The following is a 24,987-nucleotide window of genomic DNA, read 5'->3' as shown; positions in this document are numbered from 1 at the left end:
CTTGAAACACAATGCTGTCAAGAAAGCGAACATTTTGCCTTCCCGGTGGGAAGCTGATGTGCTTGACCTGATGGACTTGGAAAAATCGGGTGACTCAGTGCCAGAGATATTTTGGGTTTGTTTTTAAAGGAAACCCAAAGAATTTCCGGGAAGTCATCCTCTGAGATCCTAGATAATCAGTTCAAGGTGGGAAAACCTTCTCTAATTAGTTGGTGCTTTCTTTTCCTGTATCATTCATAGACTGCAAACTGTATAGTCTTATTGATGAGATTTAAAATCCTGAACAAACAGTCAAACGGGTATACTTGTAACTTCATTGATAGATGCTGTTTTCCTTGTATGTGACACTTCAGTGCAGATGTCTTATTGTGATAAAAATTGTAAATAGCAAGTAAACTGACAGTAGGCCACAGCATGCATTTTATGGCTGTAACGAATCAGTGGGAGTAATGCATTTTTGTGTCTTTCTTTTTTAATTTCATATCTGTTTCTTTTTTTTTTTTTTTAAGGCAGTATCAGTCGTTTATCAGTCTTTCTCCTGTGGATGTGAAGGACACCCACAGCATATCCTGAACATCAGGATCTAAAGGTCTGAGGTTAATTCCTCAAGATTTGAGAAATTATCTGATTTACAGTGTGCTTTCATTGCATAGTGCAATACTTTGAATTCATATTTAAGAATTTTGAAAAGAGAGAATGAGATAATACAAATCATAGGTGAGAACCAGAAAGATGTCTACACAGTTCCAGCTTGTTATTCTGAAGGCCTCTTAATCAGAGAATTAAATTACAAAAAAATTAAGGTTCGTTAATCCTGAAAATAAAATCAGGTTCATTATTGTGAAGGCTTATTTCTTTGAAAATGAAAAAAGAATGTATGTGGTTTGTCATTCCAAAAGTTTGTTAGTCTGAAAATGAAATTCGTAATTCTGAAGGTTGGTTATAGTGTTTGCACCATCTTTACATATTTTGATTAATGAACCTTCGGAAAAAAACGAACCTTATGTCATCTTGGATGAGCAAATCGTAGTAATAGCGAAACTTAGTTCATTTTTAGATTAAAGGACAAGTTCACCTTCATTAACATAAGGATTGAGAGAATGTAGCAATATTAGTGGAACACATCATTGAAAGTTTGAGGAAAATCGTACAATCCGTTCAAAAGTTATGAATTTTTGCAGTTTTTGTGCAGTCACCACTGGATGAGAAGACTACTGCAGTGTATGATGTCACATGCGTACAACAATATAGGAAAATATAAGGAGAATTTCACAAAATTTCATCTTTTGAAAAAAGTACACATTCCCTTGACTCGTTACTGACATATGTTATGGGTAATATTATTCCCATTGCCTTTAGAAAGAGGCAAGTCAAGTGCTCTTTTATTATGCGAAAAAAGTGAAAATATGTTGAATTTTCTGTACATTTTCTTTATACTGTTGTACTCATATGACATCACAAGCCTTAGTAGTCTCATCATCCAGTGGTTCCAAAACAAAAATGTTAAAAATTCATAACTTTTGCATCGATTGTCCAATTTTCCTCAAACTTTCACTGATGTGTTCTACTAATATTGCTGCATTCTCTCAATCCTTATGTTTATGAAGGTGAACTTGTCCTTTAATGAATCATTGGAAAAATGAACCCCTATTTCATTTTCAGAATCTGATAAGCCAAAATACTACTCTCTGAAATATGAGATGATTGTAATTGATGATATGAATAGCTTTAAAGAGGACCATCAACTTTAAGAGCCAATTATTGTTACACTGGAAGTGCATTCTTTTCAAATAACCAGAGTGCGAGACAAATTTATCTGTTTGACCCGTTCCATACGGGAACCTGGATAGCCTGTGTATTAAGTCTGTGAGGATGTCAGAATTCAGTAATGAACGGGTTAAAATTCTGTATCAATTCAAAGAATCACAGCATTTACTATTCAAAGCAAGGACGAAGAGTACACTTGAGACTACACAATATGTGCTGGTTCTCCCAGGAGATGAGGTGTTGATATCTGCCAATCTGTCATTGTTGACGTACACGGAGGATGACAAGTGTCACATGATAGCAATTAGATCACCAATGAGCATGTCCTGTCCAACTTTCGGTTGTGAGAGTGACCAAGTCTAGAAATAGCTGCAGGGCATGTGATGGGTCTGAGATTTTCTGATCTTTTAGATGCTTCATTTGTTTCTTGTGGGGGGGGGGGGGGGGGAGGGGGCAGGGAGTATGGTGGATTTGGGGACTTGAGAGAAATATGACAGTTTGGATTTAAAAAAAATTGCTCCACATGGAAACTAAATATTGGTTGTTGGCATTTCTGTCATACACTAACGTGCTGTATACTTTTTTCTGTCTCACAGTTCCCATGAGTCTGGTTTGAGAGGAAATGATATCAGATATTTTCTCATTCTTGTTGGCAGGTGAATGAAGTTTAGAGAAGTTTAGAGAAGTTTCAAACATTTCCTTCCTTGTTGCTTGTGTTTATGTTTGGTGACATGGTCTTGGGAGGTTAACAGAGACAGATATTGCACAGGCGAGTCCTGCTTGAACTGTTGTAAGTGTTACATGTGATTCTCTTAATTATACCCACGCCACACATAGTGTGAAGGGGGTATATAGGAATCACCACGATGTTGGTCGGGCGGGCGGTCGGTTGGTCGGTCTGTTGCACAATCTTGCGTCGCGAACTCCTCCTACAGTTTTGAAGCAATTTAAATGAGTGAATGATGATATTGAGGTACAGATGTGCAAGATGTGTTTTTTTGTGTTTGTCGGACAATGCGTTGCCATGGTAACCATAATTTTACCAAAACCTTGTGGATTGAATAACTTCCATAGTATTTAAGCAATCAATTTCAAAATTGGTATCTATGATGATCTATAGGTGTAGTTATGCAAGACACTCCTTGTGTTTGTACTTGACAAAGCGTTGCCATGGTAACCGCATGTTTTCTTCGAAATCTTGTGGAGTGAACAACTTCCACAGTTTTGAAGCAATTGAAATCAAATTTGGTAGGCATTATGGCCTTGAGGCATAGCTGTGGACACATAATTTTTGTGTTTGTCGGACAAAGCGTTGCCATGGTAACCATAATTTTACCAAAACCTTGTGGATTGCATAACTTCCACATCATTCAAGCAATTAAGGTCAAATTTATATGTAATATGATGATCGGGAGGTGTACCGGTAGTTATGCAAGACACCAATGTGTTAATATAAGAAAAATGTGTTGCCACGGTAACCACTCATTTTTGTATCAAATTGAACCATTTAATCTATGAAGGTGAAATTTGGTGTGTATGATGCTCTTTAAGTGTAGTTTTGCAAAATATCCTTTGTATTTGTATCGGACAATGCGTTGCCATGGTAACCGCTTTTTTTTTTTGTAAATCCTGTGGAGTGAACTTCTTCCACAGTTTTCAAGCAATTGAAACCAAATTTGGTAGGCATTATGGCCCTGAGGTATAGATGTGGAACACATAATTTTTGTGTTTGTCACACAAACCGTTGCCATAGTAACCACAATTTTACCAAAACCTTGCAGATCGAATAACTTTTCCATCATTCAAGCAATTAAAGTCAAATTTAGTATGTATCATGATCTAGAAGTGTAGTTTTGCAAGACACCAATGTGTTAGTTTAAGGAAAATGTGTTGCTATGGTAACCATTTTTGTATCAAAATAAACCATTCAAGCTGTGAAGGTCAAATTTGGTGTGTATGATGGTCTTTAAGTGTAGTGATGCTGGGGGAAAGCATGTTTCCATTTGCTGTAAGTTTTATACTCAGTGTCAACTCTGTAATTGTACAGTATTAAACTAAAATTATTCTGTTTCCAGTTCGACAAATGCACAAACTTGGTATTAACGTCATTAACGTCATGACATCACATACTATAAAGCAACACTAGGGTCGGGGGTATTAATCACCTTCAGTGATATTCTAGTTTTTAGTGATATTTTTGGATCTTGGAGATACATATATGATATATAGTACCGTATATCTGATTATATTCATATACTAGGGCTGAACACTACTATTTTCTTACTAAAATCTTTTTCTTACTATTTTTTTTTTTTTTACTGAAATCTTTGAATTTGAAATTTTGGTGGCCTGAAAAAGTAACGTAGTAGCCAGAAATAAAAAGTAATAGGTCCTATACAAAATTATTTTCAATTTAGCTGCCCTATTGGGCCAACCAAAAAATACCCTTTTTGTTATTTCGGTGGCCCCAGGCCACCAGGCCAATGCTAATGTCGAACCATATGTCTTCTATGCCACAATCCCAAACGCCAAAGCATCACATCATTGGAGGGGCATGTGCAGTTACCATAATGATTATGGTATCCATCTTTTCCAAGTTTTTTCTTTTTCCTTTTAACATGCCCTTGTTTGGAAAAGTGTTGAATATTTTCAGTGTTTATGAACATGATTTTTTAAAATTCAATTGTCTGCACAACGATGCGAATGATTGGGGTACGTGCATTTATTAAATGGGTCGTAGTGAAGTTTGGAATCCACAAATGTGGTCAACAACCTGCCTGCCGTGGATGGTTATTAGGACAGTATGTCTCCTCGAAGGGAGCATGGCGGGTTGAGAGGCAGTACCGCTGGGCTGACGTGCTCCTACATCGCTCCACGCACTGGAACGTTTGTACCCTACACCACTCTGTTCCGATAAAGAGGTCAAAAGAGTATTTGTTGGGACAATAAAGCTATGGCCTAGGGGTCAGACCTCCCCTCCCTCCCCCCACACCCCCCCCCCCCCCACCCCCAACCAGGTTCACAGGCATGAGATATGAATCCCTCCAGGCCAAAAACAATTGCTGGGCGGAGAATATGTGAGAAGATATGTGGGGTGGAAAGGGATTTCAGCATTGGGAGAGAATTATCATACATGTGGAAGGTTACCAGCAGACAGAGTTTACTGGCAATGTAAATATTGTGAATATGGGTTCCTGCCACTTGAAGATAAAATATCTGAGGTACACCCATTTTGCATGATGGAACAAAAAGTTATGGAAGTCCTTTCCTTTGAAGGAAAGATACAGTCCATGACAGTTACATGTACATCTTTAAATTTCTTTCTGTCAGAGTCTTTAATATATATATATATATATATATATATATATATATATATATATATATATATATATATATATATATATATATTACTCTTTTTGAATTACTTATGTACTTAGAAAAGGAATCTCCACTGTATGCTAAAAAAAAAAATCAGGAAAGAGTTAGGTCCAGCAGGTATCAAATGATTTCATTGAAATTGGACAAGTATTTGAAAGTTGCAAAGAAGTTTAAAAGTTTTATACGTTTTTGCAAAAGCAGTTTCATTTCATTTCATTTTATTTCAATCATTCATTGTCCATATCATGGGTCAATGATATTAGCTTATAATCACATTGCCTCAAAACTCTCCTATTGGTCAAACTGATATTTTGTGGTCACTGTTTCAGCAACTACTAGTATCCCATTGATGACGAGTCCTGAGTATACTCGGGCAAGGGAAATGCATGTGTAGTAAAATCAATCCGTCCTCAATGGATTAATAAGTCATCTTCCAGTTTGATGTAAAGAATATGATGTCCTCTTGACTTCATGTCAAAAATGAAAGTTAGCCAAGATTTGTGTTTACTTGGATTAGAGACTTATCTCATCTAATTTCCATATGACTGAACTGGGAAAAGATGACACATAATAAAACCTCATACCTGTCTAACACTGTTTTGTTTGACTTTAGTTTATACAGTCAAGGTCAACTTGAGAATGGAATAGATTTTCACTTCAAATTTGAAACAGTCTTGCTTTACAGTTGACTATAAGAGGTGATGTCAACATGAATACTCAGATATGTAGGCATATATAGACTTGCATCTCTTTGAAAGATGTGAAATTACTGGTAATAGTGATGAAATCAAAGATAGCATTAAAGTATTGTTGTTTTTTTAATGTAAACATGGATAGATGCAGTATTGAAGATAATTGAAGATTTAAGTTTGCATTGTTTTATTTTATCATGACATTATTGGTTATGATGTGTGTGTATGATTCCTAAGTCTCCCTATATTGCCTATGGTATTTATCTGCCATTCTTTTTCTTACAATAGAAAGGTATCACATTCCAGATGTTGACTGGCGGGGGAGGGAACATACCAAATGTTCCACCCGAAGGGTTTGAAATGCAATTGAAGGAGGTTATAAGTCCCTCGACTTTGTCTCGGGACTTATAGCCTCCCGAAATAGCATTTCAAACCCCGAGGGTGGAACGTTTGGTACATGTTCCTGACAACAAAAGTCATCATCTACCGAGTATTATATTAATATGGGTTAGTCAAATCTGCTTTTACACATTGTATGGAATAGGCAAATTTATCCTATCGATTGCATGAAAAATATGATCGTTCAATCGTTTGGTATCATTTGTCGTTTGTTATGTGAAAATGTTTTCCCATGGGGGAACATTACAAAAATGTTCTGCCCATGGGCGAATACAACCAATGTGCCTCCATCACGTGACTCTGTTTAGCCAATCACTAACCGGTATTTGACTAACCCATTTAATATCATATGCTTGTCTCAGTGCTCTCTCTTGGTGTATGTGTCACACTTTACTTGATGCCATCTGAGCAGAGATGAAGTGCTGTAATACTATAAGGCAGCTCTCCCTACGCTTTATGAGATATAATGCATTACCTAGAAACCTCTTATGTGATTAACCTAAGAAATTGCATTACTTCACTGGCCCTGTGCGGTGGGCTAACCTTATTTCAGCGTTCTCCTGGGCAGTGATGCAAGGAATTAACCCTGAAAGGAATAAAGCTGTTGGGATAATCCTATTAGACAAGGAGCAGAGGGATGTCTGAAAGGAAAATATGGTCTTTTTTTCCCTTTTTTTTTTCATTTACTTTTTTAGACTTTCTAGGTGTGTTCAGACTTAGGCTGTGTTTATACTTCCCTTTTTGGGTCAAAATCAGCGGTTTGATACGTGTTTAGTTCAAAACACGGTTGCGTCCTTTCTCACTTTGATATAAATGCCGTTTCAAAATATTGTTTCAAAACACACAAGTATGTGCGTTTACGATCGGTGTTTCTGACTTGTCATGTTTTACAGGGGAAGCATAAGCGCAGATCACATATACGCCTTTAAATGACGTCATCTCTGTCGCCTTTCCGGTTCGCGTGAAAATGCATGCAAAAGTGCTACGCAATGTACAATCTGCAGGTGTTGATCCTTCATGCTCCCTGTCGGTTGTTACATTACTTTACTGTAGGCCTATACGTACACAATGCATGAAGAGCTCTCTACAATACAATCCGATTCTGTCAACAGTTTGTCAATGTAAATACCTGCATTTCTTATCATTGTCTACAGTTCATATGTGTGTATTAGTAAAATAATAGAAATGATATTAGACATGCTACGGAACGTGAGCAATGCACACACTCAGGCCAGAACTTCCGAAAAATTATTGTAGGTTAGGACACAATGTTCATGATCTTTCATTGTTATGTGAACAGAAAGATCAAGCATTTATATATCACAATAATATTTCAATAAGAAGTTTCATTTTTCTTTTCTAATGCAAATATCTGCTTCTTGATAACAGTCTACCTGACTACCCCCCCCCCCCCTTTCCTTCCTTTGCTTTCATCAACATTGGGGTAGGCAATAATTATGTCTGCAGGTGTATCCACCAATTAGCTGTTACAAGCCACTGAATGGGGTGATTGACTCTGTCCTCACCTTCGCCCCACTCCACATCCAGGTTAAAAATTGCACATTGAAACCAGCAGAAAGTGATGTTGAACTTATATAGAAAGGTAACCCTCTGGCCTGTCACAATACTGGAAATGTGGATTTCTTTGCTCTTTCATCCCCTTCCCCAACATTCCCTAGACTTCTCCCTCACCTTTCAGTACTTCCTCCTAAACCCTATTATCTTCCCATTGGAAAGGAGCAAGGGTATTGGGAAGGGGTGCAAGAATTTGTTGTGGTTGCCCTTCTCCATGCAGGTACTGATTGAGTGCTTTCAATGGATAGCATAGCGCTGTATGTGGCTGTACAGTACTGGTTGAGATGGGGATTCGTTTTTTATATTCCTACAGTGTAAGTGAGATAATGAGAAACCTCTTATGAAGTATTGAAAGAGCATGTAATTTTAAGAAGGATTCAACGTTTATTTGATGAAAATTGGGTTTCAAATGGCTGAGATATCCCCCCCAAAAAAAAAGTGATAATAAAAGACTACAGGCCACGCCTTTTACTTATTAGGATCTCTTATGTTTCACCTTGTTTTTGGATATCTTAGCCATTTCAAAACTGATTTTCATCAAATAAACTTTTGATACCCCTAAGAAGTGCATGCTCTTTGACATCTCATAGAGTGGTTTCTGAATATCTCGCAAAACGTTAAAAGCTAAATCCTCACCTCGACCAGAACTGTACACACCCTTAGCCTTTAATATGCCAAACAAAGGATCCAGTAGGAAAGGGGGGGGGGGGGAGAAAAAGAGATAGATAGAGAGAGAGAGAGGGGGGGGGGGGTGGGGGGACAAAAAAAAAGAGAGGGGAGGTCATTGAACAATGTTCCATCTAACTACTGCAGGTATAGAGTGGAAAAACTATTGCAAAGTGCTCTTGTGGTGCAGACAACAATACATGTCACCTACGACTCGCAGTCTGGGTTCAACATGCTGATTTCTGGTATTACAAAGTAAATAAAGTCATTGATCAGGTGTAGCATTCCAGTCGGGGAGCTGTTCCTAAGGGTAGGAAGAATAAAATGGGGGATGGATTTCCACTGCTTGCAGTGATCAACAGGGAACTGTGATATGATGCTGGATTCACACTCTAATGACTGCATGACTGCAGTTGCAAGTTTGTTCAAAGAACCACAGCATTTTCATTGAGCCCACATGGTAACAGCATGCATTCTTGTGGTAAAGCTACGGTTTTACTTAAAGGACAAGTTCACCTTCATTAACATAAGGATTAAGAGAATGTTGCACCATTAGTTATAGAACACATCATTGAAAGTTTGAGGAAAATTGGACAATCCATTCAAAAGTTATGAATTTTTGAAGTTTTTGTGCAGTCACTGCTGGATGAGAAGACTACTACAGTGTATGATGTCACATGCGTACAACAATATAAGGAAAATCTAAAGAGAATTTCACAAAATTTCATCTTTTGAAAAAAGTGCACATTCCCTTGACTCGTTACTGACATATGTTATGGATAATATTGTTCCTATTGCCTTTAGAAAGAGGCAAGTCAAGTGCTCTTTTATTATGCGAAAAAAAGTGAAAATATGTTGAATTTTCTTTACATTTTCTTTATACTATTGTACTCATATGACATCACGAGCCTTAGTAGTCTCCTAATCCAGCGATTCCAACACAAAAATGTTAAAAATTCATAACTTTTGCATCGATTGTCCAATTTTCCTCAAACTTTCACTGATGTGTTCTACTAATATTGCTACATTCTCTCAATCCTTATGTTTTTGAAGGTAAACTTGTCCTTTAAACATCAAATGGAGGAAGCATGTTGTGCATTTTTTTTTTTTTTTTTTTCATGGGGAAAAGTTTTTTGTTGAAAGGAATGCTACTGTTTGTTTACACTATTGTTATTAGTCAAGTCAGGTATGTATCAACCTTATACAAAGTAAGTGGTGCATTAAGCCTGAATGTAATTTTTAGATCAGAGTGGGAACTACGTCTGTGTCCCATGTGAAAGACATTGTGTCACAGGTTCTTTAGTTCTATTTTGCTTATATGAAAAGATCTTTAGCAAAGTGTTTTCTTCCTTTATTTCATGGCTGATCCACCAACAGGAATGCCACTGAAGAAGGATTTTTATCCATTGCAACTTCTATGTGGAACTGTTACTTTTTTCTTGTGAATGCTGTTGTGACCTTGCGCTGAATGTTGTGTCAGACATACTGTGACATTACATGAGCTCTTTACAAATGAGCGTTTTTCTGTAGGAGATACATAACAAACCTTTGAAGCAGTCTGAGCACATTTAGGCCCTATTGGTATCTGTGTTTGTTAGTGGTGGAAAGACTAAAGACCTGATTGTGATACCTCTCTGAGTAGCTTCAAAGCAATGAAGCTTGACCTGTGCTCCCTCCCTATGGGTCTGGCCGATTTGAGGGCTAGCTGTATGGCATCTGTCTCTGTTCCCAAGATATTGAAAGTTGGTGGTCAGTGTCCCTAGAGCAGGACGTTCAGTGACCTGGTTCAGCCCTGAATATTTAATGAGGTGTTTTGGCTCATTGAAGAGTAAGAATACAATTCAACAGGGAGCAAACCACAACAGATAGTGTTTATACTCTCTGCCAACCTCCACTACAGCTTATATCCCTTGGAGTGAGGGATTGATGCGCGTAGAATTGTGTAGCAAAGCGCTGAATCCTATTCTTGTGTCTTGATTTCAATAGTTATATTACAAGCAGAAATGACACAAAGTTAGAAACAAGGGAACAAGATGGAGGTTTAGTTTCAAGAAGGTCAAGCAACATAAAAATAGGAACTACCAGGTATTTCGAAAAACACCTACCTCCACTACAGCTTATATCCCTTGGAGTGAGGGATTGATGCGCGTAGAATTGTGTAGCAAAGCGCTGAATCCTATTCTTGTGTCTTGATTTCAATAGTTTTATTACAGGCAGAAATGACACAAAGTTAGAAACAAGGGAACAAAATGGAGGTTTAGTTTCAAGAAGGTCAAGCAACATAAAAATAGGAACTACCAGGTATTTCGAAAAACACCTACCCACTTCACTGCTTTCAAGAGAGGAAGAAAAAAAAAAAGGAAGAGAAATTCTGCCATGTGTGAAATATGTCATGTGTATCAGAAAGAATGTTATAGTGTTGGGGGCATTGCAGTGTTAGTAATATTACTATTTTTTCTATCCTAGTGTAATTTGTTGTTACTTTTTCACTAACTCATGTAAGTCCTCACAAATGTTGTAAAGTTGACGTGAATGAGTTAGACAAATAGTGACAGTTTGAGAAACAAAGGGTACAAATATATGTCTATTTGCATATAAAGCATTTGCAGCTTGTTCTAATGCATTGATTACTTCATGAGTGGATCTGTATTCCATATCTTTTTTTTTTCTAGTAGCATTTCAGATTTATTAGGTAGCCTGCTCTGGACAACCCGGTTGGCAAGTAAGCCACCAGAGTCTTGTCAACTCTTTGAGATAGTCCGGAGTATCCTCAGGTTTGGATTCTGAGGGGAATGATCATCTATATCATTGTTGGATGATTCTGACTTATATATTCAGTGCAGTTGGTCACAAGAAACACTGTTCAACATCAGAATAGGAATTAATTAAATGTAAATTTATGTTTTTATTTATTTTGTTTTTTTTATGTGCATGCAGGTCATTTGATTCTTATTCATAAAGAAACTTCCTCCACAAGAATGAAAAGTATGCATCCTGAATTTGTAAATGGTCATGTATGTGTAGTGGTGTGCAAAATTAGTTTTATGAGTGTGTATTAAAGGTAACACTCCCCTGTCTACATTACATGATGTCCCAATTCCTTTGTCATATATTTGACATGGAGTCACAGAACAGTGGAATAGTTTAGGAGATGGACATTGCTTTAATTCTTCCATTGCTAATATCGAAAGTCTGCGAGAAAGTGTGTCTTTTTGTGTGGGAAGAGTTCAACCACAGGGTATAATAATGACTGGAGCCCTTCTCCCAGTTCCTCGTTCTGTAGACAAAGGAAAACAAACATGTTACCCAATGAAACGGAACAGATATCTTCCCATTGTCGACGGTGGTGATAGCCAGCTAAGTATAGTGCCAGAGCAGGAAGGATGTAATACCATTATTGTTGAAATATACCTTCAGGTGTCTTTGAATTTGATATGCACTATAAGTAGATTGTTTGTTTTTGTTTCTAATTTGTGTTGAATGAGAGGAGGCTTTCATTGTATCATTGGAGGTCTGGAGGCCTAGATCAAATGTTGAGTTGCGACCTTGTTTAGACTTGGACACATCCTCTCTCATACATGACATGACGTACATAAAAAGGTTGCCTGGTTTTTGCAGGAGTGATATTACCTGGAGCGTGAAAGTTCTCTATCTGTGAATCTTGTCTCGGTGAAGGTATGCGTGCATGATGGCTCGGTAACACACCGTCTCTGGTGACATTGTACAATCAGATTTACATAGCGAGTCGTGATGGAATGTCATTTTGATATGTGCTGTCATTCTGTCTTGAATTGGGATGACAGGTCAGAGCAAAGGCAGTGTTGTAATGTTTCACGAGATTCTATGTGATTGGACTGTTTCTCAGGAATCGTTAGCATGAGTTCTGGTGGATAGTAAAAGTTATTAGCCTCAAAACTGAGCCTCAAAATTTATACTTAACAGAGCACAGAAGTGATTAAGGATTGGAAATGTGTGAGTACAGTCACTGAGATTTGTAATTTTTAAATTGAATATTTGTTGGACATTGATGTTAAAAATGTATGACCCGAATGTGTTCAGACTGCAGTCCCTCATTGAGCTGTTCTATGACAAGCTGAAGAATATAGGCTACCTTTTTGAAGTTAACCTCTGTCTAAGAAGTGTTTTCATTTCCATAGAAATGACAGTGTTGACATTGAATACTAATTACCAGGCATCTTATCCCACATGTGTAGTGTTTTAAAAGTTTACCATTGCATATCAGCAGTGAATAATGTGTCAGGGCCTACACACTCCCTGTAAAATGTGTGCTCTGCTTCAAGAATCTACTCAGACCTCCTTAATGTGACGATGATGACCAGTAATAGGGTGAGATTGGTGTCCCAAGGATCTGGTTGTTTTTGAGCCGAACCTGCTTGCAGCATGGCCCATCTAAACATTCTTTCTGCCCCATTATTGATAGCTCAGGAGAATTGCATAGAGAGAGCATGATGGGAAAAGGACAAAGTGCAACCCAGCAAGACGTGAATTGTTTCCCTCAGCGATGCCCTTTGGTCTGGAGCAGGTTGTGATATTTTTTCTCCTTCCTTTGCTCAGGAGTACCCTCGCCTCTATTCTCCTGAAGGTTTTCCATGGTGGCCATCAACAATTTTTGTCTTAATTGCATACCTGTGCAAGTTTGCTTCAGTAAATAGAGGAAAATCAAGAATTTAAAATAGTAAGTCAGAATTTGGCTCAAAGGAGAAAGTTTTTGAGTTTTCAAGTTTCATGTTAATTTGTTCTTGATGATGATATTGGCCAAATAACATAATTTGTATGATAGATGAAGCAATGATGTTACAGGCTCACAACCCTCCAATTTGCCTTGTTCATGACATTGTCTCAAAAAACATGATTTTAGTTGATAATTTAGCAACTACAACCACATCCCCCTTAAACTCTTAATTCCATAATTTCTAGATTATGAAAGCGCTTGTAATTTGATATGAAAGATATGAACAGATTATTTAATTGCAACAAAAAAGAAGAAAAAAATCATGTACATATAAGATTTGTGTCTCTGAAGAAAATCTCAGATGGAAAAGAATGCACAAAATGTGGAGTTGTTCTTTTGAAAATGCTTATAAAATGGCTTTTTAAGGGCACTCGTGTTGCTTTCGATTGCCAGAGTGACAAGTGTCTTTTCTTTGTCCTGAAACAAGAAATAAGTCTATAGGACCGATATTTTGTTAGCCAGCTATTAATGTCTCTGATAGACATTGAAAACAGGAAAGACTTGTGTAATAAGACAAGATTTCCGTCATTAGGATGTGGTATTTTGTGCTGATTGGATGAAGGAAGGGGAATGACTCAGTATGCGATTTACAAGAAAACCCTGCTGAATAAATATTGACTTTTGGTCGTGTTTGAGACCATTGTTGTATTTCAGCACCATGCATTGCAAGAACCTGTGCAAGTACAGGACAAGATTGCTGCCATAATTGCACAGAGTCAGGTGAAGCGTGTTGGCACAGGTTTTGGGGATGCATGAATATTCTTGTTAATGCTCGGGATCAATATGGAAGGCTTGTTCTTACTTCTTCTGATGACAGGAGCAACCCTAAGGAAGAGTGAATAGAGTTTCAAGGTGAAGTACACTACTGTTGAAGACCAAACATAGTTTCAATTGCGAAACATTGTTTAAAACAACAATGTGTATAGGTTTTGTAGTGCAAGATGTGATCTTTCGAATGCCATCATGTTTTTGAGCGCGTGGACAAGCATTACAGTCCAACCTCAATTATTGGGCCATGTTGGGACTGCTTGACAGCCATCCTGATAAGTTATATTACTGGATAAGCATGATAAGTGAGATATGCTCCAGCACAGTACTTACTAGCAAGTTGTGTTGAGCGTGTACACAAGGCATTGTGCCTGATTACTGTGATGATTTGCACAATATTTTCATGTCACATTATTTGATGTGGAAATAGACTGTAATATGAGTAAAATACCTCTTCTTGTGTGTCTGCTTCTTTGAGTTTGCTGGTTTTAAGGTCTCCCTTTCTCTCTTCCATCTCCCTCATCAAACCTTCAGCAAAGTTGTATATTTTTCCTTCCAGTGACAGCATTTTGAATGATGTCATTTTGTCATAGTGATCGCTTTTTATGCCCCAACTGTCTTAGGTCTTATCATTTGCTGAAGAATTGCCATTTTGTAATTGATTGTAGTATAGTTTCCAATGACTGAAAGCCAATGAAAACCAATGAAAACCAATGAAAATGCAAAGATAGTCATGTATCAGCCCATGCCCTACTGATCCAGAGATCAGAATGAGTGATGTTCAGATGAACTCTGCATACTAAAATCATCAACAAGATTGTACCTCTAAGGGACATGCATGCAAATGCAAGGTTAGCTATCCAGCAATAGTTTGATGTAACTTACATGTAGCTAATTGATCAGTATGGACTTTTCACTGTTATGATTTATGAACATACATGACAAATCTAGAATTGGTGGTAGAAAGCTATATTTTAAGGGGAAGAAAATTCATCCTAGGCAAGAAACACAGCTAGAGCAGGAGAAATTTTGCTCAAGCGTGGAGAGTAGAAAATTTCGAGAAAATGACCTCAAGGAGGGAAATTTCTCACTAAAAGCACCAGAGAGAGTTGAAGTCTTTTCTTTTGATTCATTGCAAGTCCTTCAGGCTGGAAAAGGCCTGTATGACTTGTATTTTAACCCTCTCAGGACCAATGCTGCAAAATACCATTGACATTGTATTTGACAGTGATACCAGTAGTAATGAGGGGGTAGTTTACTTACTGGTCTGCACTGGGCTGTCATAAAGGTTTTGTCCCCCCCCCCCCCCCTAATTTTCAGCTCACCTGAGCCAAAGGCTCAAGTGAGCTATTGCGATCGCCCTCCGTCCGGCGTCCGGCGTGCGTAAACTTTTTACATTTTCATCTTCTTCTTGAAAACCCCAAAACCAATTTTCATCAAACTTGGCAGGTAGCATCCCTAGGGGGTTAGGAACTCAATTTGTTAAAATGGGTACCATGCCCCACCCAGGGGGCCCCAGGGGGGCCCAAACCCCCCAAAATTAAGGAATCTGTAAAAATCTTCTTCTCTAGAACCAGAAGTGATAAAGCTAAGTTAATACTATGAGTTAGTACATTGATGACTGTAGTTTCAAGTTTGTTCATGGCAGAATCAGGGGTGCCCCCGTCGGGACCCTGGGGAGGGGGGTGGGGAGGGGTCCTAATGGGGCCTAAATTGTACATTTTCATCTTCTTCTTGAGAACCCCCATACCCATTTTCACCAAACTTGGCAGGTAGCATCCCTAGGGGGTTAGGATCTCAATTTGTTAAAATGGGCACCATGCCCCACCCAGGGGGCCCCCAGGGGGGCCCAAACCCCCTGAAATGAAGGAATCTTTAAAAATTGTCTCTAGAATCAGAAGTTATAGAGCTAAGATAATACTATGAGTGAGTATATTAATGACTGTAGTTTCAAGTTTGTTCATAGCAGATCCAGAGGTGCCCCTCTTAGGGGCGGGGGGGGGGGGGGGGGGGGGGTTGGGGGGGTTGGGAAGGTCCAAATGGGGGCCTGAATTGTACATTTTCATCTTCTTCCTGAAAACCTTATGATGGATTTTCGTCAAACTCCCTAGGGGGTCAGGATCTCAATTTATCAAAATGGGCACCATGCCCCGCCCAGAGGGCCCTAGGGGGCCCCAATCCCCCCAAATTAAGGAATCTTCAGAATTTTGGGCCCTTATTGTACATTTTCATGCCTGGTCAAATTTTAGTAGAGCTGTGAATAATTTAGATTAGTGACTGCGTGAAAGGTGAACTTGCGATACTCAGGTGAGCGCTAGACCTGTGGGTCTCTTGTTTACCATCATTAAAGGGATTGTACAGTTTTGGTCCTGACCTAATTTCAGATTTGTAACATTTTTGGTGAGATAATGAGAAACCTCTTATGAAATATGAAAGAGCATGTAATTCTATGAGGAATTCAACGTTTATTTGATGAAAATTGGTTTTGAAATGGCTGAGATATCCAAAAAAAAGTGATTCTAATAAAGTGTGGGACCCACACTTTATTATGATCGCTTTGTTTTACTTTGTTTTTGGATGTTTCAGTCATTTCAAACCTGATTTTCATCAAATAAACTTTGAATTCCTCTTTAAATGGTATGCTCTGTACTATATCATAAGTGTTTTCTTGGTATCTCGCAAAAAGTTAAAAGCCCAATTCTCATCTCCACCAATACTGTACTATCCCTTTAAAGTTTCCATCAAATTTTATTGAAAGTTGACAAGTGTTATGAGGGGAGCATAGGGAAAGTGTTGACTCAAATTGCATGTCATCAAATATTAGGTAGTGGTGAGAAATTCCTACAACATTATTTCTATGTTGTCAAACCCCCCTCCCCCAAATTCTATGCACAGGAAATAAGATAGTTTGATTCACATGAGTCTGTTTGATCTTTACATTATTACTTTAGATTCCAGGTTGCTGAAGTTATAGCAAGCCAATATGCCTAGTTATTTTATGAGAAAAGATTTTTCAGTGGTTTCCATGTGAACACTATGACTTGAAAAAGGCCTATACTATGTGTTCATTTTGGATCTTGTATTGTGAACACATTGTTCAGTTGAGATAGCACAGATCTAATCCCAAAATAAGAATATCAAGTCAAAAACCCAAATATATTGTGGATTTCTAAAATTCTCATTATGAAAATATTTTACAGATTCATTCTCTAACTTAAAATCTTGTAGAAAATTACAACTACGTTCATTGATGTTACTTTGCAATGGATCCATTCTGTTGTTTTCTTGGATATCATAGACTAGTCATATGATAGCAACACACAAGTAGAGAGCAGTAACCAAGGGGGGGGGGGGGGGGGAACACCTGTAAGGGTGTTTAGGATGATGTACGACAAAAGATAATTGATATTTGAGTTACTTTATCAGAAAAGTTTCCAACTGTCTCCATCTTTGTCAGAAAACTTACTTTCTTGAATTACTTGAAGTCTCCTGTGAAACGTTAAAAACTACAGTCATGAATAACTTAGTGCAGCCTGTATGTGGAATGTGGAGCATTCATGTGTTTATCTTTGTTTTGTCTGCTTGCAGACGCACACCCCCGTTGAAATGATGACGCGGCCAGGCTAAAGGGAAGGAGGAAAGAGAGGCACTGAGACTGGAATCATGGCTGGGTTGGTGAGGAGCCCCTGGCAGTGCACTCTGCTGGCCTTCATCATCGTCTGCACCACATCCTATGTGTGAGTGATGATACCCTTTAATAAGCACCTACCTGAGAGGTTGTTATGGAGCTTTTGCTGACAGTGTTGACCATATCATGAAAGGATAAGCAGTAACTTTCCCAGCATTTGCTTAAGGGTTTTATCAAACAATGGTGGTCATGTGTTCTTGGAGGTGTGTTTTTGGAGGTTGAATTACAGAGATAGGGATCACATGAATTGATGAATACTAAATGATAATAATTGATACAGGCAAAGAAATGCAGCAAATACACAAAAGGATAATAGGGAAAAGGGTTTAAATGTGTGTGTGTGTGGGGGGGGGGGGGTAAGAACTCGGGGAAACGGTTCAAATGTCAGCCTTTTATTATCATCAAACAGTTATCTATTGTGCAGCTTTTTTTTTTTGCCCATCTTTCAGATCATGTAAGGAGTTACCTTTACACAAATGCACCTTTAGACATGAAACTTTACAGTATTCATAGTTTTGTCACATGTGAGCACAGTTAGACTAGAGAAAATGAGATATGTCTTTAGGCATGGTACTATGCTGATTTTTCATTTCGTGAATATATTCCTGCAGAGCACAAGCAGCAATGGAATGCCACAGTATCGTCAGGGCAGGGCATAGGTGTAGATGGCCAGACGAAGGTGAGAAACCACACACATGCCAATGCAAATATTTTGCTCGCATTGGTATATGTGCGTAAAGTTTTGGTAACCCATCTGTATCATGCAGTGTATGTCTGTTTGTGTGAACAATTGTATGTTTGTTGTGATTTGTTTTGATATTTTATTTTAGTTTTTATTGTTCTTTTGGTCTGGGGAATCCCCTTCCGCAGTAGGCTATTCAATACACTGGGCAAGCAAGTGCTTGAGAGTGAGTTTCGTTGATGACAAGTATGCTTGTCAATTATAAACCTAGCCTTTCCTTTTTCATGTATTTCTGATTAGTTTAAACAATTTATTTCCTGAAAGAGATGTTTGTGTTAGAAACATACTTGAAAAAAAAATCAAAAGATTTGAGTAAATCAGACATTTAACAAAAGTTTTTCAGCAAGTGAAACTCTAAACTGGCTGTTGTACATTCAGCTAGAACGTAAAACTGGCTGTGGTTTGTAATGTCATGTGAGTAATTCTCACTAGTCACATTTTCTCATGCATGTATTCTTTCAGCTAAAGATGCTCTCAGGCGCTTTAAATATGCAATCATTTATTATTTTGAAATTACAAACAAAGAAGTTGAACATAGGATGGCACAATGATTGTAAGAAAGCATACCATGTAGTCATAAAGTAGATATAATGAATGATATAACAAATGGTAATAAGTTTGGTTAAACCCTTGGACGTGTCCTCAAAGAAATGTTTCTGAAGCCAGAGAAAATGAGTCCTGATGATGTGACATAAATGGGTTTTTTTAAGATCTGTGAAATTGCAATTTCACATTATATGACCTGCTGTAAAAGTGGTAATTTTTGCGGTGGTGACATTTTCGGGCATTTCGCACAACCAGAAAATAGCGCAAAAATAAAAGCATGCAAATATTTTTGCTTGCTATTTGTTCCAGTAGTTCATGTCGTGATTCTGCAGATTTAAAAGCATGTGAAACACATCTTATCCAGCAAAATGCAAAAAAAAAACCAACCCCCCCAAAAATAATATATTGCGGACATATCCACTTTTACAGTATTGTTTTGTCTAATGTCTCTCAAAATCCATCTGATTTGCCACTTTGATATTATGGAATTTATTCATCGACATCTGAATGCCATTCCAGAGCATGATTGGATATACCTGGGCACTTCCAAGGTAAAAGGTACATTTCAGGGATGTTGCTTTATTTTCTGTTTCCAATGTGCATTATCCCAAAATACAATATGATCTTTTAGAACACTTTAATGAGAGATAACTTTGCCCCAAAATTGCTTCAAACAAGTGAAATGTTGGAATTTATGCCAAAATTAAAATTTTGGGGTGAATGTACATTAAGCTGGACTGACATCTTTGTACAAACATATGAATGGCAAATAATAAATGATCATTGGAAATTTGTTGTTTTGCAATTGAATGGCTGTATATTGAATAGAAAAGATAATGATAGCCCTCAAAATGTATTGAACACTGTGTTTTATACCATTTGTAGACTTAGTGGTGAATGTACGTTACATGGACTGACAAAAATGTGACATCCCTGAAGCATTTTGGGTGCAAAGTTATCTCTCATTAAAGTGTTCTCAAAGATCATATTGTATTGGGGGGGGGGGGGTAATGCACATTAGAAACAGAAAATAACCTGACATCCCTAAAATGTACCCTTTTACCTTGGAAATGCCCACTTGCATAAACTGGTACCGGTACATAATGTTTTCTTCTAGGATTTGAATGTCACTGCATCCCAAACGCTGAGTGCTCCCTCGGTACAAATGCCTGTCGTTGCCTGCCTGGTTATACGGGTCCCAACTGTGAGCGCTCATGTCCATACGACAGGAACAACCAATGTCTGACCAGCTGTACGGACAGTCCATTCTACCAAAATCTCCCGTCCTACCAGCAAGACAGTGGAGTGTGTCTCTGCAAGGATGGATACTCGGGCAAATACTGTCACCTGTGCGACCACAACGTCTGGCCGAACTGCACGCAGTGTCCGCATCAGACGTGTGAGAACAATGGGAAGTGCGACCTGTGGCAAGGCGGGTGTGCCTGTGAAGATGGATACCAGGGAAGCTACTGCTCCCTCTGCTATCCATCGCTTCACCCGACAGGATGCGGAGAGCACTGCGACCTGACGTGTGTCAATTCGTACTGCAACACACACACCGGGGACTGCGAGTGCCCGCATGGATTTGACATTACGAAGAACTGCAGCTTGTGCGACCCCACCAGGGTGAGTGATGGCTGCATGCGCTTTTGCCGGACCATTTGCCGGGCCGGTGGGCTGTGCAACGTGGAGCAACAGCGCTGCATGTGCAAGGATGGGTATGTCGGCGATGACTGCCGGCTGTGCGATCCCCGTGTGCACCCGACAGGTTGCTTGGACCACTGCTCCATGCATTGCCACAATAATGGTTACTGTGATGTGTTAACCGGACTATGCCTGTGCCAAGCAGGGTACGAAGTGACATACAATTGTGAGCTGTGTCGCCCATCACTGCACAGCGAGGCTTGCTTAAATCATTGCAATCCAACTTGCCGGAATGGTGGTGACTGCCTCTCCAGCCTGGGGTTTTGCATCTGCCCCATTGGATACATCCAGCATGACTGTAGTGTCTGCATCCCATGGCAGCAGGCAAGGAACTGCACAGACCATTGCCCTCCCTGTGAGAATAAAGCCACATGTAATACCATCACAGGGGAGTGCTCCTGCACAGCTGGGTGGCAAGGTGTAGCCTGCTCGGACCCATGCCCTGTAGGAACCTTTGGGCAAGGGTGCCAACCCTGTGACTGTGGCAACCACCCGTGTGATGTTCGTACCGGTGCCTGCCTCATCCAAACCACAACGCCTGTCCCTACAACTACAACGCTACCAACCACCACCACTCAAATCACAACAACTGTTACCACAACAGAAGCAGCAACCACAAAGCCGATCACTACAACTCCTGTGGCTACCACAACCGCAAGTGTCACAACTAGTTCACCAACTGCTGAACCTGCCAATGTCGTTGATGTTTCCTCTACAGAAGGCAAAGAAGGGACAACCACCAGCGCTGGCGCTGGAATGGTTCGCACCCAACAGAGTCCAGGTAATATAGCGACTGGGATTGTCACACCCATTCTGTTCATGCTTCTTCACCAGGACCCCTATGTATAAAAACTATGGTCACTTTACAATTAATGGTAACTTATCAATTAATGTTCTGCATCAGTGATTTCTTGGCTCAGATTGTCTGTGGAATAGTATTGCTATGGTATTTACCATTGTTTTGCACAGTTACCATGAATCATACAGGTACCATATTTTTATGAAATGGAGCCCTGATGTGCTAGGGTAGTATTTATGAAAAAGCTAAAGACAGTATGCTGTTGTGACACGAGAGTTGTACAATTCTTGTAGTTTACTCATGCCTGTTCCCAGATTTCTTCAAAGATTCTTGGTCCCTCTTCACAATTTACGAAATCAGCAAAGCATGAACGTGTGAAGAAAGTAATAGGAGAACTTCACAAATGTATTTTTTATGAAAAGTACACATTCCCTGAACATGTTACATTGGTGTGTTGAGGCTGATACTATTTTTTTTTTTCATGCCTTCATGCCTTCTTTTTTAATGCCAAAAAGAAAAATGAAATTTAGTTTCTTGAATGCACAATCATTTTGTATTTATCTGAAGATCACAGAGTTAAGCCAATATGTGTGATATTTCACAAACAGACTTGTTTTACAAAGTGATTCACAATCATATAATGGAAGATGCGATAATTGTCACTACAACAGCAACATGAACAAGGCATGTATGTTATTGAAGAGAGTGTTGGCATGTGACTGTCTTCATCCAAACCTGTTTGGTGTGTTACAGAAGAAATTGCGAGCCTGGGACCAGGACTAATCCTTGAGAGCCGGCAAAACTTTCCCTCCTCCTACGTCATCGCCATCGTTGTCAGCACCATCATCCTCATCATCCTCCTCTGTCTCCTCATCCTTTACTTGGTGAAGGACCGCAGGAAAAGAAAGTAAGCATTCATGGTTTGTTTTGATTTATTGTCTCTTTCTTTCATTTATTTTTGTCTCATCTGTCAGGACTTCTTTTCCCTGCAAGTCAATTTGTTTTAACCCATTGAGGACGGACTGATTTTGCTACAACACGCATTTCCCATAGACACCTGCCAGAGTATACTCGGGACTCGCCCTCAACTGGTTAATACTCCTGCACATTTTATTTCAGTCATATGAATGGTTGTGAAGGATGATATGTGCAGTGCTGTCATTAGTTTGCTGCTACTGTTGCTGTGGCTGCTGAATGTAATGAAGATGACGATGATAAAGGTGATGATGATGTCAAAGTTGATGATGGCAAAAGTTTCGATGACAAAAGCAGGGCTCGACATTAGTGATGGCCCGGAGCCACTGAGAATTGATATGGGGCCACCAAGTTTCCAAAAGCGCTATTTTTTTGTGTGGCCCGATCAAACACTTAAGATTTAAAGTAGATTGTTATGTTTTCATTTATTTTTTGTCGCTACTTTTCATTTTTAGGGGCTACCAAAATTTCAGATTCAAAGATTTCAATGGCCCAAAAGAGGCCACCAGAGAAAATTGTTACTGTCGGGCCCTGACAAAGATGATGATGGCAAAGGTGTTGATGATAACAAAGGTGATGATAATAAATGCTGAAAGGCTTAATGGTGCACCACATGTTCTTTATTGGGTATGTACAGTGCATGTGGCCCTGAAAAGGGCCTACCCACGTTCAACATTTCGGCAAGCATGTTCTTGCCACTTTCAAGAGAACGGCAGGAACATACTTTGCTGAAACGTCGAGAGTGGGTAGGCCCTTTTCAGGGCCACATACATGTATTGTATGTGCCCAAGAAAGAATGTGTGGTGCTCCATTAAGCCTATCACCCATTGTTCTACCGCCATGGAAGCCTTTCAAAGGTTATGATGATAATGATGAAGTCATTAGTAGTCAGCATCATTAACAATAGTAGAAGTAGTGTGATAGTGGTTGTAGTGGTATTAGTAGAAGTAGTGTCATTATCATCAATAGCTCTTATTTCGGCCTACACGTATCGAAGAAAGGAAAAAGGAAGAAACTTTTTGAGAATGTGCACATACATTTAAATTGTTATCGCATTAACGATCTCTGTATTTCATGAGCATAGCTGGAAGTAAGTTGAGAGAGCATTACTGAAATTGAAAGCCTTGGGAGGAGAATCAATGACTGACTTACGAAAAAGTATGAAAAATACAAAGCAGAAACTGGTTTAGGAGAGGAGACACAGTCTTGTATCATCACATGACTACTCCCTGTGAACCAGTGTTTCATATCTCCCATTCACTACCCCTCTCTATCTCTCTCACCCTCACTACTGTTGTGCAGAAGGTTGTAATCTTATGCCACTGAGAAATAGACATAATACCTCACCTTCTAGAATTTTTAGGTCCGAGAATGCAAGAAGGCGAGATATGAGATCTTGTCATCTCAACTTCTTGGGGTCCAAGAAGGCAAGTAGGCGAGTTGTGAGGTCTTGTCTTTTTGACATCACGGGTCCGAAAAGGCAAGAAAGTAAGATATGAGATCTTGTTTTCTCGCCTTTTGGGTCCTATCAGTCGAGACAGTGAGGCCCAAGATCTTGTAATCTCATTGTCGTGAGGGAAGAGGTGCAATATGACAGTGAGCTCTCATCGTCTTACCTTCTCAGACCCACAGACTCGAGAAAGGAATATCTGACACCTCCCTTCTCCAACCCAAAAAGGGTCAAGAAGGCGAGAAATTATCACGTCTTCTGGGAGCACTTATAAGCGTGGTACCTGAACCATCTATCTACTTCCGTGCCTTTTGTTTTTTCTTCCTTTCTTCTGCCTGTTCCCCTTCCCCTCACGCCCGTCCCCGAAGTTAGTCTGCTCGTGCAATTATACCCCCTCCCCTTCTCACTTTCTCCTGTTCTTCAGGCCTGTCAAGACCACTGACTATCAAAATTGCAGGTTATTTTGTGTGTGCATGATATGCTTACCATTGTCTGGCTTTGATGGGGTTAAGCTTTGCGACCATGTGGTGCCCATTATGGTGGCTAATAAGGAACTCATTGGTGGCTTATTCTTTCGGGCATTATACTCTCTGATGAGTGATTCATGTTCTCCACGTGCACCCATCCTCAAACAATTTCCTCCATTAGTGGACGGGATTTTTTTCTTCGCTGAGGAGTCTTAAAATTTGTAACAAGGCTTGATAGAGTCACCCTTCATTTTATTGGACACTTCTCTTGCATTGAAGAAGCAATGTCTGCAGGTATAGTGTCCTGTACAAGTAGATTATTGACAGGAATTCCTTCTCATAATTGAGCCTCTTTGAAGCATTGAAACAAAATTTAGCTATTATTCTATAAACCTGTGAGTATCAATATAAGACCTAAATGCAAAGAAAGGAACGAGCGCTGATGTGTTTGCTAGGGATGGATCAGATAGAAATCAGAGATGTGGGTATATGGGTCCCCAACCATATGTTTCTTAGAGGGAAAAAAATAAAATGCTACACCTTCAAGGTAGCATTTTTTTTCAGCATTTTTAGTTTTATTCCTTTAAAATTGATTGTCAATGCTGAGTCATACTTCAC

At 39.2% G+C, this 24,987-nt stretch overlaps 1 protein-coding gene across 1 annotated transcript in view; it reads left to right on the top strand.

Annotated features, from left to right (window-relative positions):
* Positions 1-24,987, top strand: part of LOC140237747 (uncharacterized) — a 49,895-nt gene that overhangs the window by 8,211 nt on the left and 16,697 nt on the right. The window contains exons 2-5 of the mRNA XM_072317675.1: positions 17,587-17,735; positions 18,298-18,365; positions 20,092-21,459; positions 22,231-22,384. Of these exons, the coding sequence (XP_072173776.1) occupies positions 17,662-17,735; positions 18,298-18,365; positions 20,092-21,459; positions 22,231-22,384 (1,664 nt within the window). The 5' untranslated portion in view covers positions 17,587-17,661. The remainder of the gene's footprint in view (positions 1-17,586; positions 17,736-18,297; positions 18,366-20,091; positions 21,460-22,230; positions 22,385-24,987) is intronic.

The sequence above is a fragment of the Diadema setosum genome, chromosome 14 (assembly GCF_964275005.1).
Source record: "Diadema setosum chromosome 14, eeDiaSeto1, whole genome shotgun sequence".
In the NCBI taxonomy this organism is placed as follows: Eukaryota; Metazoa; Echinodermata; class Echinoidea; order Diadematoida; family Diadematidae; genus Diadema; species Diadema setosum.
The sequence above is the reverse complement of the archived record's forward strand: the minus strand, read 5'-3'. Positions and strand labels throughout refer to the sequence as shown.